The sequence below is a fragment of the Garra rufa genome, unplaced genomic scaffold (genome assembly GCF_049309525.1).
Source record: "Garra rufa unplaced genomic scaffold, GarRuf1.0 hap1_unplaced_040, whole genome shotgun sequence".
Lineage (NCBI taxonomy): Eukaryota > Metazoa > Chordata > Actinopteri > Cypriniformes > Cyprinidae > Garra > Garra rufa.
In genome coordinates this window covers 1-17,500 of record NW_027394315.1, presented here as the reverse complement: position 1 = coordinate 17,500, position 17,500 = coordinate 1, and the positions used below count along the sequence as shown (strand labels likewise).

Here is a 17,500-nt window from a genome sequence, read left to right as displayed (position 1 = left end):
TTTTTAATTTTTTTTATTTGAAGTTGCAATATTTTAGTTTGAATATATTTATTGTTATTATAACAGCAACGAGTATTATTATTATTATTATTATTATTATTATTATTATTATTATTATTATTATATTTAATAATAATTAGTTTGAAAATGTAATTAAGTAGTTCTTAATATTAATATAGCCATAAATCTATTATTGGTATATATTTTAGTATAAATGAAATGATAGTAATTGTTATCTTCAGTACCAAATTTCATTGCTACTAAATGTTTTCTTTTATTTTGTCTATGTATGTATTTTATTTATTTATTTTATAATATTAATTAACAATATTAAATTATTATACCATTAAAAATCAAAACATAAACAGAATAATTAAAATTACACAATTTTTGTAGAATTTCACAGATAAAATTAATAAAATAATCATTATAAAATTGCACAACTAAAAGTACAGTAATATTATAATTATGATTATGCAAGCTTTTTTTTATTACATTTTAAGTCACAAACTCAATTTTATTTTAAAAATTGCTATTATTGTTTTGTGTGCCGCTAGATCAGATTCTATTCAGGTTGAATAGTCTACTATCAGATTCTGCTCTAATTGATTGAGTTGTCATTTAATTTGTCCAAAGTCACTTCTAGATTCAGATTCTGTTCTGTTCTGTCAGTCTCAGTAGTGCTGAATGTGGTGTGTCTTGACCTTTGACCTCTAACCCCGAAACTCACCCTCTCTCTGTCGCCCCATTTTCATTTATTCTCATCTTGAGTTTGTTAAACACTGAAGGCCTGTGAGTTTCTGCATTCATGTGTGTGTGATCAAACCCAAACCCAGATGAGCAAACCCTGAACAGACTCATGACTCGAGCTCTGAGCGCATGTTTGCTGGAGAGCATGTGACCTGATCGGATGTGTGTGATTGGCTCGTTCTCAGTCTGTGTTTCCTGTTTCCTCCCACAGTTCAGGAGGACAGACTCCTCGCAGAGATCTGGAGAAAGTGCTCACCGGAGAGGAGAAGTGAGTCTCTTTTATATTTTTATTAAATTTAGTATTTTATTGTGAATCACACATAACCTGTTACAGAAATAATTTCATATTTTATTAATGCTTATTAATTTAAAAGGTTGTAAAATAATATTATTTGTATTAATTTATTAAGAAATGTTTTTTTTTTTTTATTGTAATTAATGATAATGTAATATTTTATTAATGCTAATGAAAATGATCATTTTATATTATAATCAAATGTATTTACTATTGGAAGTTTAAAAATGTATTCTAGAACTGTGGAATTTTTTTTTATTTTTTTTATTTTTTATTAATGCTAATTGATGGAAGTGATCATAATGTAATGTTTTATTATAATTATAAATGAAAATATATTATTTAGTAGTTTATTATAATTGTACCTTTTCTATTAATGCTAAGTTTTAATTTAATTTTTAAAATTTAAGTTGTATTTTATTATATTAAAACATGTTTATTTTAATTTAAAAATGTATTAATAATTTGTCATTAACTTTATTAATGCTAAATAATGAAAATGATTGATTAAATATTTGAATATGCTTTTGAGGAAAATTATTTGTATAAAATAATTGTGTAATCAATTTTAAATTAAGCAATTGAAGAATTATAATTTGTTAGTTATAATAAAATTTGATGAGTTTATAATATATTTATATTATATAGTTTTACATTTATTCAATATTACGATTTAAAATGTCTTATAGTAGTTCCATTTAATACAGATTAATAAAAAATGATGATTTAATAGTTTAAGGAATTTAATATTTTATTGTAATAAAACATGTTTGTTAAAATATATAATTCATTATATATATTTTTCTTAACGCTAATTAATAAATTATTAATTTAATATTTTATGAATTTGAGAAATTATTTGTTGTAAAATATTGTAAGAATGTGTATTTATTTATTTATTTTAATTTAAAAAAGAATTATCATTTAAGTAATTTCTTATTTTATAATTTATATAAATTTTATATTATTTAAAATGATCACTAAATACTTCATGATAATTCTAAAGGGAATCCATTATAATTTAAAAATGCATTAAATAATTTGTGTAATTCTTCATAATAGTTCTATTAATGCTAATTAATAAAAAAAACTATCACTTTAAGGAAACCTATTATATCATAATTTATGTAATTTCTCATAATAGTTCTATTAATGCAAATTAAAAAAAAGGATTAATTATGAAGAAATGTATTTATTATTTTATGTATATGTGTAATTTCTTGTGCTTTTTATTTCATATTTTTATTAATACTAAATTAACACTTAATATTTTATCATTTATTTTAAAGGAAATCTATTATATTATAATTTAAAATTGCATTAAATTTGAGTAATAGTTCTATTAATGATAATTAATTGTTTAATATTTTATATCTTAAAGATGCATTGTCGTAATTCCTTAATATGTTATATTATTTTAAGGACAGCTTTTTTATTAATGCTAATTAATGAAAAGGATTATTTAATAATAGGAAATGTATGTATTTATTTTATATAAATTTAAAGATGCATTATATAATTTGTGTAATTCCTTATATTTTGTAATATTAATATTATAATATTATTTTTATTAATACTAATTAATGAAAATTCTCACTTAATATTTTTTGAAAGGATATCTATTATATTTTAATTTAAAAAAGCAGTAAGTAAATAAAAAAAAAATATAATAATAATTTGTGTAATTCATTATTTATTTATTTAAGTAATGTAAACCTTTAAATTTGATTATGATTAAATATTTTTCTTTCTGTGTCTGTCTATCAGGGCGTTGCGGCCGGGTGACCCGGGTTTCTGTGCGAGGGCCCGTGTGCCCATGCCGTCCAATAAAGACTACGTGGTTCGGCCCAAATGGAACACGGATGGCGACTCGAACCGAGTGAGTAGGCGGGGCTTGTGTGGGGGTGGGGCTTAACTCTAGACAAATGATTAATGAGCGTCTCATTCTCAGCTAAAGAGTGGGAGGAGTTTGCAAGGCAGGAAAGAGAGAAACAATAATGTTTAGGTGTTTCCCCTCTTAACCTGATTGGTGGAGGAGTTTGTTTACTGTTGTGTGATTGGTAGAGGAGCTTTAGGAAAGGCATCAGCCTGCTGGAGAAGCACAAGCGGCGTTTTTTGGAGCAGAGGAAGCAGCGCCGGCCGCAGGGAGCCGTGAAAATCAGCATTGAGGGAAACCGTATGCCGCTGTAGTTACACGCTCCTGTCTGAGGGGGCAGTAAGTGTCTGCATGACGCTGAGAAACCCCAACTAACCCCAGTTCATGTTCAGCTCTTACAAAGCATTGCCTGAACAAATCCAGCTCTGGTTTTGGTTTCAGATCAACTTGAAATGCACTTGAGTTTGTGTGAAAGTCACATGACCAACCCACTAAACGTCAGCCCTTCGGGTCTGGATGTTCTTGACATGTTTATACCGAATACTGTGTATAGAACAGCTACTGAGGCTAACCAATAGCTCATTAAAAATGTAAACATGCTCGAGAACATGACACAAAATAACAGCCCAGCACTCACAAGATCTGGCTTGGTTTTGATTGTAGTGGTAGTTATAGGTTTTTTTTTTTGTTTTTTTTTTATTAATTCTTTGTCCTTTTCTGAGTATTTAAAAAAAAAAAAAAAAAAAGTATATAAATTTTTCCAAATGTTTTTGATTTGACTCTTGGTTTTCTTATTTAATATGTTTTATTTTTTATTTTCTTAATTTTATTAACCTTTTTACATTTTGTTTTTAATTGAAAGTTTACAATAAAAAAAATCAGCTTTTTTTGCTTGTTTTCTTTTTTTTAATCAATTTATTTTATAAATGTGTAAAAAAAATTATTTTATTTGGCTTGTATTTGTAGTTAATTTACTTTTATTTTTTACAATTTTCTTAATGTTCTTTTTTTAAAAGTTAATTAGCTTAATTGGCTAAAATGATGTTTAAATGTAATACTTTTTTTTTTATTTAGGAGTAGCTTTTTTTGCTTTATAGTAGTTACATTTTTTTTTTTTATAAATGTATAAAAAAAAATATTTGGCTTGTATTTGAAATTGTGGCGTTTCCCATTTTTGTAAAAGCATATCACACTTAATTTTCATTTTTTGTTTGTTTTCTTTTTCTTTTATTTCTAAACAATTTTTCTTAATTTGCTTAATTGCATACAATTAAATTTTTACATTTAATTTTAATAATTTTTTTGTCAGCTTTTATTAGAAAACTAGTTTTCTTTTTTATCACTTTTTTATAAAATGTATTTTTTATATACAGTACAGACCAAAAGTTTGGACACAGCTCCTCATTCAAATGAATGAGAAGGTGTGTTCAAACATTTGGTCTGTACTGTATATGTTTCTGTTTATTAAAGTTTTTACTCTACATTTGTGCAGTTTTCAGTGGGTTAGTGATATTTTTTAAATATATATAAATTAATAAATAAATATTTTTTAAATGGGTTTTATACAAAAACTGCTTTTTATGTCAAATTCATTTTATAAAAGACCCACATTTCTAACTTTAATTCATGGGGATAACATGGATAATTTCACATGGTTTAGTGTAAGATTTTTGCCCATCTTTTGGAAAATCTAGTTTTAAAAGTAAAAAAAAATAACTTTTACCAGTAGGTGGCTGCAGAGCTCCACTATTTGCTATTTGACCACCTGAAAGAGATTTTTTCACAAGTTTTTTCAGTTGAATTCATATCTACAGTACAGACCAAACATTTGAGTGAGAAGGTGTGTCCAACCTTTTGGTCTGTACTGTATGTATAAAATTGCCTTTTATGTGTAGTTGTAATGTTTCTTATTTTTAATTTACTTGATTTTCCTTTTTTCTACATTTGCTTAATTAACTGTTTAAACTTAATTTTAATAATTTTTATCAGCTCTTTTTGCTTATAGTAGTTTTTTTTTTATGTATTTAAAAAAATTATTTGGCTTGTTTAGGAATTTCCCTGTTTTAATGCATTTTTTTTTTTTTTTTACAAATTTGCTAATTTAGTTTTAATAAAATTTTATCAGCTTTTTTTGCTTATAGTAGTTTTCAGTTTTTTAAGTTAAATAAATAAATATATTGTATTAAATTTATTTGGCTTGCATTTGTAGTTGTAGAGTTTTCCTTTTTTTAATTATACATTTATTAAATTTATTTCTTATAAAAATATTTGTATTTGGCTTGTATTTGTATATTAATTATTAAACTTAATTTTATATAATATTTAATAACTTAATTTTCCATGGTGTTTCTTTTTTTTTTTTTTTGTCCCTTTAAGTAGATATATTGCATTGGCTTGTTTTAGGTTGTAGAAGTATCCTTTTTAAAAAGTCTATTTTTAATTGATTTTATGGTAACACTTTACAATAAGGTTCATTAGTTAACATTAGTTAAAAACATTAGTTAACATGAATTAATAATGAACTGCACTTATACAGAATTTATTAATCTTTGTTAATGTTAATTTTAACATTTACTAATACATTATTAAAATCTTCTTAACATTAGTTAATGCAGTGTGAACTAACATGAACAAACAATGAAAAACTGTATTTTCGTTAACTAACGTTAATGAAGATTAGTAAATACTGTAACAAATGTATTGCTCATGGTTAGTTCATGTTAGTTAGTACATTAATTAATGTTTAATTAATGAACCTTATTGTAAAGTCTTACCGATTTTATTTAACTTTTATTGCTATTTATTTTCATTGGCTTGTTTTGGATTTATAGTAATAAGTTAATTGCATGTTTTTAGCAGACTTGATTTGGCTTTTAGTATTTTCCCATTTAATTTATTTCATATATTTATTCATTTATTTTAGTAGTAGGTTTTCTTTTGCTTGAAGATCTTTTTTTTATGCATTGCGTGACTTGTATCTTAGTATTTTCCAGATTTTTTTTTTTTTTCAGAAAAACATTTTTTTCTGCTTACACTTTGCTGGCTTTTTTTTCTCTTTCCCTTTTTTTTAAATTTTCATTTATTTTATTAGGTGTGTTTTCACTTGGTTTTGATTGTACTTGTTTACCGTTTTCCTGTGTTTCTGACTCTTTTTTTTTTTTATGGTTGTTCTCTGGTTCAGGGTCCGCTGAAGAAGGGTTTGTCGCGAGTAGATAAACAGATGCGGCGTTTTGCGGATATCAAGCGTCTGACGAAGCCGGGTCACGCGGTGAAGATCAGCGTGGAGGGCAACCGCATGCCGCTCTGACCCTCTGCCGTCTCTCCTGTGTTTGTCCGTCAGATCCAGATGTTGCCAGTGTTTTTGTCCAGCAGCGCCAGATTCCCATAATGCCGCGTGTCTGTACTGTAGCCGCGTGAGTTTAGTGGAGCCGCCTTTGCTATGTGTTCAGAGCTCAGAGAACTGCTCTGGAAATGTTTTGCCCTTTGGTTCTGATGTATCTTTCATAATAAAGAGTTTCCATGTCTGACATTTTACTCATGTTGTCCAGGCCTGTTTCTTCTCTTCTTTTTTTTTTTTGTAAATATTTGCATGTATAATTAGTTTTATTTGGTTTGGCTTTAATGTAATTTTTTTTATTGATATATTTAACTTTTGATAATGTCCTCATACATTTGACCATTAAAAAAAATGTAAATATATAAAGTACTTAAACCATTTCTATAAAAAAAAATGATATAAATACAAATATGCTTATTTTGTATTTGTATGTTTTGAAATCTAATTAAAACATTAAAATATTTTTTTTGACAGTGGATGTCAGACTTTATCAAAAAATACATTGGTTAAAAATGGTCACTTAGTTATATAATCTTTTTCAGCAATTATGGGACATAAGGCCATATGTTGAAGAGTTAATGGATTTATTTTTTTGCCTTTTTGATATCAGATTTGTAACATTAAAAACTGTAACAAATATCCTGCTCATTAATTGTAAGAGTTCTGTGAAGAGAACAAATTCTTAGTGTTTCTGTCTTGATTCTGTCAATAAAACTTTTAGAAAAATAAATTAGAGACTTTTTTGCAGTGTAAATGTCATGAATATGAAGAGTCAATATTGTGATGTAAATGAAGAAAAAAGACCCTGCTTCATTTAAGATAATATGTTTCCCATATGGCAAAATATGTTGTGAATATTGATACCGAAATACATTTCATGGGAAAGAAAATACATTTCCAATCTTACCTTCAATACATGAACATTTTAAAATATTATATTTTTTTATATAATGTATTATACAATGTTTTAATAATAGTATTTTTTGGAACACTGTAATCTATATTCTTTGCAGATTTTAAATTAAATGGTATTTTCTGTTCGCGTTATAGATAAGGCTTTTCTTCCAGTGTTACATTAGAATCGATTTTTTGGATTGAACAAAAAAAAAGTATGCTTTCAAAAGTACATTTCAAATGCCTTTTTAAAAGGAATTTATATTTCTATTAAAAAAATTATAGATGTTAATATATTTTGAAACAGCTTTAGCCATTTTTGAACATTTTTAGATGTTTTAGAAAACATTTACATAAATATATTACATCAAATATACCTTTTGTTTATTTTAAAATATAATTTTAACTATATTTGAAAATATATTTTTTGCCATTTGGGTATCATTGTAAAGGTGCTTATATTTGTGACCTTGGACCACAAAAATAGTCATATGGGCAACCTTTTGGAGATTGAGATTTATACATCATATGAAAGCTGAATAAATAAGCTTTCCTTTTGTGCATGAGTTGTTAGGATAGGACAATATTTAACTGCCATACAACTATTTGAAAATCTGTAACGTGAGGGTGCAGGAAAAAAAAAAGACCCATACAATGTATTTTTGGCTATTATATTTATGTTACATTTTGATTTTTTTTTGGTAACGTTTGTATAATTTGAAATATATTGGAAAATATTTTTGAGAATTTTTTTTTTTTTTTTTTTTGCCATATGAGTTACATTGTATTTTAAAGGTGCTTAATATTTTTGAAAATGTTTTTTTTTTTTGCAAATATAATGCAAAATATAAATTTAGATATTTAAGCTATACATATATTTTTTTAAATTGCTGATAAATATAACAGTATATAATATTCATGTAAATATATTTTATTATATGTGACATCAACAAGCTTTCCATTGATGTATGGTTTGTTAGGATAGGACAATATTTGTCTGAGATGCAGCTATTTGAAAATCTAGAATCTGAGTGTGCAAAAAATCTAAATACTGACAAAATCGCCTTTAAAGTTGTCCAAATGAAGTTCTTAGCGATGCATATTACTAATCAAAAATTAGGTTTTGATATATTTATGGTAGGTAATTTACAAAATATCTTCATGGAACATGATCTTTACTTAATATCCTAATGATTTTTGGCATAAAAGAAAAATCCAATGTATTTTTTGCAATTGCTACACGTATACCAGTGCCACTTATGACTGGTTTTGTGGTATATGTAAATATATTTTGAAACATTTTTTGGTCATTTTTTAAATAATTTGAAATATCTTGAAAAATATTTGAGATTTTTTTTTCTGTATGCATTAAAAAAAAAAAAAAAAAAAAAAAAAATATATATATATATATATATATATATATATATTTTTTTTTTTTTTTTTTTTTTGCCAGGTTACACTGTATTTTAAAGGTGCTTAATATTTTGGATTTTTTTTTTTTTTTTTTGTTGTTGCTGTGAATATAATGCAAAATGTGAATGCTTTAAACTTTAAATTAATATTTTTAAACTATATATATTTTTTAATTGCTGATAAATATATCGGTAGATAATATTCATGTAAATATGTTTTAAAATATATTTTAGTATATGTGACCTCGGACCACAAAACCACTCATAAGGCTTTTTTTTTTTAATGTGGAATCTAATATATACCATAAATATATCAAAACCTAATTTTTGATTAGTAATATGCATTTCTCAGAACTTCATTTGGACAACTCTAAAGGTCATTTTCTCAATATTTAGATTTTTTTGCACCCTCAGATTTCAGATTTTCAAATAGTAAATATATGACCTTGGACCACAAAACCAGTCATAAGGGTACATTTCTTATTTTAAATGTGGAATCTGAGGGTGCAAAAAATCCAAATATTGAGAAAATTGCCTTTATATTTGTCCAAATGAAGTTCTGAGCAATGCATATTACTAATTAAAAATTAGGTTTTGATATATTTATGGTATATAATAGATCCCACAATAATTTACCAATTATCTTCACGTAATATCTTTATGATTTTTGGCATAAAAGAAAAATAGAAAATTTTGACCCATACAATGTATTTTTGGCAACATTTTGTGGCCATTTCGGTTTTCTTTAGAATATATTATTTTAGATTTTTTCTCAGTATGTGTTACACATACAGAAAAAAAATCATAATGTCATAATGGCATATGGAGGGCAAAATATGTGTTGAAATGCTTTTAAACTAATACATTGTATATATATGTGGTTTTTTTTTTCTGCCATATGGGCTACATTGTATTTTAAAGGTGCTTAATATTTTGTTATTTGTTTACTGTGAATATAATGCAAAATATAAATGCTTTAAAACGTAGATTTATATTTTTTAATTGCAGAGAAATATGTGACCCTGGACCACAAAACCAGTCATAAGGTTAAATTTGACAAAACTGAGATTTATACATCATATGAAAGCTCAATAAATAAGCTTTCTATTGATGTATGGTTTGTTAGGATAGGACAATATTTGGCCGAGATACATCTATTTGAAATCAGAAATCTGAGGATGCAAAAAAATCAAAAAGACTGAGAAAATCACCTTTAAAGTTGTCCAAATTAGGTTCTTAACAATGCATATTACAAATCAAAAATTACATTTTGATATGTTTACAGTAGGAATTTTGAACATTACTTAATTTGAACTTTACTTAATTTCTGAATGATTTTTGGCATAAAAGAAAAATCAATAATTTTGACCCATGCAATGTATTTTTGGCTATTGCTACAAATATACCCCAGCGACTTAAGACTGGTTTTGTGGTCCAGGGTCACATATATCAGTAGATAATATTCATGTAAATACATTTTAAAATATATTTTAGTATCTATGCTTTTTTTAATATTTTGGAATATAACCAATATATTAGAATTTTTTTGCATAAGTTTTAGGTTGTAAATCCCAGCAGCGTTATGGAGCTTGAGTAGTGGATTGGCTCTGGCTGTGTTCCTCTTTGATGATCTCCTCATGTATCCAGAGTAAATAGTTTCCTAGTCTGGTGTAAACGCCATATTTGCCTTCGGCGGCGCATCTCTCGCCCCAGCTCACCACTCCGGCCAGGAACCACGTGCCCCTGTAGTTGACTATGAAGGGTCCGCCGCTGTCGCCGGTGCAGGCGTCTATCTCCTCCAGCAGGTATCCGGCACAGAACATGTTATCGGTGATGGCGTGTTCAGTGGAGTTGATGCAGCTCATCTGATCGGCCACCGGCAGCATCACCTTCCTCAGGAAGCGGGACGAGCGTCGCAGGAAGCCCGTGGCCCCCCATCCCGACACCAGGCCCTGCTCTCCGGGCTTCAGCAATCGCGCGGCCAGGTCGGCGTCGGGCAGGCAGGCGGGGACGGCGAACGGTCCCAGAGTGACGGGACGGGACAGGTAGAGTAGAGCGATGTCGCTGTCGAAGGTGTAATCGTGAAAGTGCGGGTGGAGGACCACCTTCTGAACCGTGATCTTCTGCTCGTCTTTGTCGGGACGCATCTTATCGTAGTCTCCTGCAGAAATGTCACAAACACATTCAGGATTCAGCACAAAAAACAAACTAAACTGATGCAAATTTGATATGTAAAAAAACATTTTACTTATTATACTGTGAAATATATACTGTATATGCCATATACTATACTACTATTATATGTACTATACTAAATACTAGTGTGTATATACAGTACTAAATTTTATTTATACAATACAATTATTGTATATTATGCTATATTATATAGGCCTGCTACATATTATATATACTATGCTATTATATATTACATATACTATATATATACATATATATATATATAGTTTATAGTTTATAGTATACAATTTTACTATACTGAATACGATACCGTATTAAATATTTATATGCCATATACTATTATTATAAATTACATGTTATATACACTATATTATATACTAGATACTAAACTATATTAATACTATTGTATGCCATACTAAACATTATATAGGTGCTATATACTATACTATTATTATATATTATATATACACTACATATAGTATTTACAGTATTACATATTATATACTATGTTATATATACACACACACACACACACACACACACACACACACTATACTAAACACTAGTATTTACAGTACTATATATATATATATATATGCACACTACATTATATACTATAGTGTATGTAATAAAAATAGTATAGTATATATGTAGTATATAGTATAAAATATAGCTTGTCTATGTAATTATATACTATATATATATATATATATATATATATATATATATATATATATATATATATATATATATTATTACATAGACAAGCTATATTTTATACTATATACTATATATACTATACTATTTTTATTACATGCACTACATTATATACTATAGTAAATACTATTATATAGAGTATTATATATATATATATATATATATATATATATATATATACACACACACACACACACACACTATTTTCATATACACATACATACTACACTAAAAACATATACTATATTATATTATATTATATTATATACTTCCTATTATATATATATATATTTATATATATATATATATATATATATAACTATTTTTTATATATTACATATAATATTTACTACATTATATACTACATATTATATATACTATAATAAATACTATTATATACAGGATTAAATGTTAAACTAAAAGATGATTACTAAATGACTAAAATGTTTTAGTAAATCTGTAAGAAATTTTCGAATGAACAAAAATTACTAAAAATAAAATACAATTAAAAATTTTAAACTATAATAAGTATACCAGTTATATATTTGATATACTGACATATGCCTATATATCTGGGTTATTAAAGCTAAAACATCATACAACACAATACAAAACTTAAATTATATATTAACTAAAACTACACAGAAATTGTATTGAAATAAAATAAACCAGAAAAAAGTAAAATAAAATACAAAAAACATTTTTTCAGTTAGTTGATAAACTAATCACTAATTTCTCATTTAAAAACGAAGCTAAAAAAACGATATAGTTTACAGTACCATATAATAGCATATATATATATATATATATATATATATATATATATATATATATATATATGTATATAATAATACTATATATTAAATAAAACATGATAAAAACAAAATTATTAAAACTTTAACTAACATTAAAATGAAAAAAAAAACTACAAAAAAAAATAAAATTAAATTAATTAAAATAAAACCTAATTGAAACAGTTCTATAAAAATTGTTATCCATTTATTCTTTCCATTTGATTTGGGGCTAAAATGTGATCTGTCCATGTTCTTGCATGTTTCACTTGCATATAAACATATGAAGCCAAAAAAAAAATCAAGATATTTAAAAATGTTACCATAAATAATTGTTAAACTTACATAACTTGCTGAAATGCATTAATAAAGCTGTCATAAATGTCTCACCGATGGTCACGTGATGCGGTGTTTGCTGGAGACAGTGGGCTGCCGTCACGACCCAGCGCTGATTGATCAGAGACCCGCCACAGAAACCATACTCATCCTCACGACGAAGAAGAACCTGCAGAGGATACAGTATTTACTGTGCTCTTCATTCAGAGTGATGACTGTCTCCTAAACAATCAGAGGAAAGAAAATTTGACCCACCTGCCATGGACTTCCACCCTGACCCTGCAGCTGACCTCCAACGATGCGCGTGTCCTCATTCACACTGCTGATGTCACTTCCTGTGTCAGACAGCTTCTCCTGTGACACAGGATTGGTTTGGTTTGAAGAGAGAGTGGAGTTGTCCAGTGAAGTGTTTTTATGTAATGAGTGGGAGGAGTTTGTTGTGATGTGGGTGTGGTTTGCATAATCAGCATCTTTGAGGTTTATATCATCCAGTGAGCGAGACATGATCCCACCAACCCACTGCTTCCCACACGGATACTGCACTAACACACACACACAGATACATCTCATCAGGAATATTGTGTGTTTACATTTATAAAACTGATCATGTAAAAAAAAAAATTACATTTCACCTCCAAAAAAAAAAGAAGAATATATACTGTATATAAGTTATTTGAGTTAACTAAACAAAAAATAAAACCACAAGAATAAATTCTCTACTTTAAACTTTAATGGAAATCAAAGCTAATTGTACACTTATTTCAGCTGCCAAGGCATCATTTCTCATATTTCTTTGGTTTAATTTGAAGTACTAAAATAAATAAATAAATTCATTACTTTAAACTTCTAATCAAATCAAATTAAAATAAAACGAAATGCAAACTTATTTCAGCTGCCAAAGCAACATTTCTCACTTCTTTCTTAGTTTAATTTGAAGTACTAAAACAAATAAAATTAAACTAAAATGAAAAACTAAAACCTAATTAAAACTATATCGATATTTAAAAAATAAATAAATAAATGTGATTATCATTTTTAATAAGTTATTAGAGTTAACAAAAATAAATTCATTACTTTAATAAAATAAATAAAAATAAACTTTAATGGAAATAAAAATTTAAGTAAACTTATTTCAGCTGCCTCAATTTTCTTTAGTTTAATTTGAAGTACTAAAATAAATAAAAATTATAAATAATAAATGAATACAATCTAATACATTTTTCGCTTTATATTTAAATTATATGTGTGTGTGTGTGTGTGTGTGTGTGTGTGTGTGTGTGTGTGTGTGTGTGTGTGTGTGTACATTTTAGAAATATAAATCAAAAGATATCATGATCATATTTGTCTTTAATGTAATGAAATAAAGTAATGCAATTACTATAATTATTTTAAAGAATAATGATTACTTACAACATTATTGATGTAAATTTGTGGGAAAATGTAAGTCACAAAGATTATCATGTTAATGGTCCTAAAAGGGCTTTTATTTTTGCCAAAATAATTAATTAATTTGATTATAAAATGCATTAAATACATTCAATGATAGTAAGATTTAAAAAATAAAAAATAAAAAATGTTTTTCATAAATTTTAACGGTCTCATATGAAAAAAATATATATAAAAAAATAAAATGATGATGATAACTATAAATAAACAAATAAATTCTCCTACTTTTAAGCATTTCAGTTCGATAACATTGCTTACACAGGTTTGTGTTTGTACCTGCTGGATTGCAGCTCCGTCCGTCTTCATCCAGCTGGTAACCGTCTGCGCAGCTGCACACGACACCTGCCGTCTGCTCTGATTGACTGCAGTAGTGCAGACACCCTCCATTCTTATATTTACAGTCAAACACCTCTGAAGACACACAAACAAATTAAATGCCTGTTCAGCCTACTGTTTGTTTGTAAGAAAGACCAAGTAGTCAACTGCTCCAACTATTTTGCATGAGGGTCATTCTGTGTCAAAATCAACCAAATTACAAAATGGCCCAAATTTTTGATTTTGGTAATATTTATTATGGGGAAAGATAGACATGTATAGTAATGAAAGCCAAAATATTAAATGTAATGGGTGAATATTTACTGAGAAATCCACTATTTTGTAGAGGGAGGTCAAAATAGCAGTTCCCTTCCGAAGGGAACTCTCACTGCGTCCTCTAGAGGGCGCTTTTGGGGAACGCTGCAGCGTGCCTCGAGTCTGAAGAATGCATAGAAAAACTACATGAAATGGCCGGCGCCAGCGTATGACGTCACCGCGGCGCGTCAGTCGCTGCCGTTGCGTCACTACCGGGCGACCATAACATAAAGAGGCGCCCGTGCAACACAATACATCTTCGCTGTCTTCAGCTTTCCCGGTTTGGATGTGCATGGGAAGAAACGGTAAGAATCCTTTCTTTGAACTACTATCATGGCAAGCACTAGCAAGTCGTTTAAACGGTGTGTTCATCTGTGTCCGCGTTATTTGACACCTGATGACACACATGATCTTTGCGATATTCTGTTTGGGCTAAGAGCACACACGCGATGTCCTTGAGGGGGCATTGTGTATACATTATGAGCGCTTCTCTATGAAGAAGCTCCGGTCTCGTCTGTCTCTCTTTCTGAGGAAAGATGAGCGTCCACTTGCCCCTCGCGGTTCGGGTCCTGCCGTTGCCGAGGCACGGAGGAAACTGAGCTCGTGGGGCTCGCAAGTGGAACTGGCTGACGATCTTGAGAGGGGTCTCTCTCTCTCGCCAGCCGGAGACGACGACAGGCTCCTAGCTGATGATGGTGCGTTATCGCTGACGTCATCAGATCCAGGAGCAAGTGCTCTTTTGGGTTCCACCCAAGAAGAGCAGGAAATGCTAGAGATGGATGAAGACGCTGAGGCTGAATCCTCTCTACCTTCCTGCCCTGCATACGAAGAGCTGCCAGAGGTTATGGACCGCACCACGGCCAGGCTTGTCCTGCTGTGGAAGCGGGCTAGAAAGATAGCGCCGCGGGGTCGCCTTGACGAGCGATATCTTTTCAGGCCATAACCATCCAGCTCTGGTGAGTCTCCCATTCCTTCCCGATCTTCATACTGAAATCGAGAGGGTCTGGAAAAAGCCGTACGCGGCGCGCATTCATAGTTCGTCCATTGCGAACTATGCTAGTATCGAGGGTTTGCGCGACCACGGCTATGAGAGGACGCCCCTTGTGGAAGAGATGCTATCTCTCCACAGGGCGGGCTTTCTCTCTCAAGACTCCCTCTCTGCCTTCTCCGGCCCTGCTGAACGGCAGAGCGTATGCAGCAGCAGGTCAGGCGGTGGGTGCACTGCACACCATGGCAGTGCTCCAAGCCTACCCAGCCGATCTGCTGAAAAATCCTTTATCCCTCGAAGGTCCAGGTATTAGCCCGAACACCACAGGGGTCCTGCTCCGCCTCCTTCTGAGGAACGGAGGTAGGTGCAGAAGGCTAGTGTTGCATCCCGCGCTCCTCCCCCGCCTGCGAGCAGGTCTAGGAGGCGACGCGGATCGAGAGGTGACAGACAGGATTTCAGGGAAGTCATCCAAGCGAGACAAAATTCTCGCAGGGGTCAGAGTAATACCTCTCCTTCCCTCGGTCCAGTCGGGTCGCCATATTAATTCCCCTGTCTCCATTTAAGCTTCCTGCACTCCCCGGACCCATGATGTCCTTTGGGGGTTCTACCTGTATAGAACCCTAATTTTCGGACGGTCTGGAATCAGGCGGTCTCTGAAAAAAAAAAAAAAAAACCCCGCCTCTTTCTATGAAACAGGATGCTTTTAAATGGGTGAGTATGATCCATTTTTTACGTGAAGGAACTTCATACTGTCTCAGACCTGTGTATGTTTTTCTCTATTCACAGAAGAAATACGACGAGTCTACGGCAGACGCCCCCTCTGATCCTATGGATTAAGGTTACGGCAGTGTTTGCCCTCTCCACTCCACAGGCTGTGCGGTAAATCAACCCTTACAGCATATATTACACATAGGACCTCTGTCCTCTTCAAGGTAAGCTCCCTAAGTTTTTCTTAGGTTTGCCCTTGGTATGTTTATGCTGTCCTTTGCAGGCCTAGTGTAGACTTATGTCCTGTTGAGACAGGAGCATAACTCCCTAGTTACGCCCCCCTTATGGCTGGATAGGCGTGTTGCCTGCAGGGTTTGGGTTGCGTGTTGTGTTTTTCCCTCAGAAAAGGAATGTGGAAACATCTCAACGGAGCACCCCTCCCTTCCGGTTGTATGGTGGTGTCCGTCTACACAACACTCGTTCCAGCACAATCGGGCTTCTCCCTTCAGTGGTTAAACGAGCAAAAGGAAATTTTTCCTTTCTCCCTAGGTAAGCATCTTAAGATATTTATATTTAAGATTGCACTAGTATGTTTAACTCTGTTGCAGACGGCCTGCGTGCGAGGATCCGCTTCGTGTCCTCTCCTAAATACGGTTTCTATGGAAACTGAGTGTCTACACCTGTTGAGACAGGTGTTCACTTACATAGGAGTACCAGCAGTCCGGAGTGCTCGCTGCGGACTCGGAGCAGGTTTGGTTGCTCCCTTTTCTGCGGAAAAGGCTTTTTATTTGAGCACCACCTGGTGACACGCTTTCCAGCTGGGGTCTTGATTCTCGGTGTGCGCTCCCCTTTCTGAGGAAAGGGGTTTTTATCTGAGCGCTACTTTGAGACTCTCTTCAAGTCGCCTCATTCTAAGCCTGAGGGCTGAAGCAGCACTTGATGTAGGATCTACACCCAGGCTGTCGAATGTCTCCCCTACAGAGGGTTTGAGCATCCTTCGGTGTTTAACACCTTAGAAAGCCGTCACTTTAGGATCGATTCTCGCTCCCCAGGCCTAGTTCCACTTCCCTTTCTGAGGAAAGGTTTACGAAGTGTCTGAACTAGGAAGCTGCCCTTATTCATTT

At 30.8% G+C, this 17,500-nt stretch overlaps 2 protein-coding genes across 2 annotated transcripts in view; one reads left to right on the top strand and one right to left on the bottom strand.

The window, feature by feature from the left end:
• LOC141315877 (protein IWS1 homolog) overlaps positions 1 to 6,455 on the top strand; it is a 27,963-nt gene extending 21,508 nt beyond the window's left edge. Inside the window, exons 20-22 of the mRNA XM_073832718.1 lie at positions 962 to 1,018; positions 2,813 to 2,924; positions 6,103 to 6,455. Coding sequence (XP_073688819.1) covers positions 962 to 1,018; positions 2,813 to 2,924; positions 6,103 to 6,228 — 295 coding nt within the window. The 3' untranslated portion in view covers positions 6,229 to 6,455. The remainder of the gene's footprint in view (positions 1 to 961; positions 1,019 to 2,812; positions 2,925 to 6,102) is intronic.
• A 2,156-nt stretch (positions 6,456 to 8,611) lies between these two features.
• On the bottom strand, positions 8,612 to 14,461 carry LOC141315878 (coagulation factor X-like; the record flags this gene model as incomplete). Its single annotated transcript, XM_073832719.1, has 4 exons — positions 8,612 to 10,725; positions 12,659 to 12,773; positions 12,860 to 13,146; positions 14,327 to 14,461. Coding segments are annotated over 4 exons (1,118 nt in total), but the record flags the coding sequence as incomplete, so codon positions are not given.
• Between the last annotated feature and the right edge of the window lie 3,039 nt (positions 14,462 to 17,500).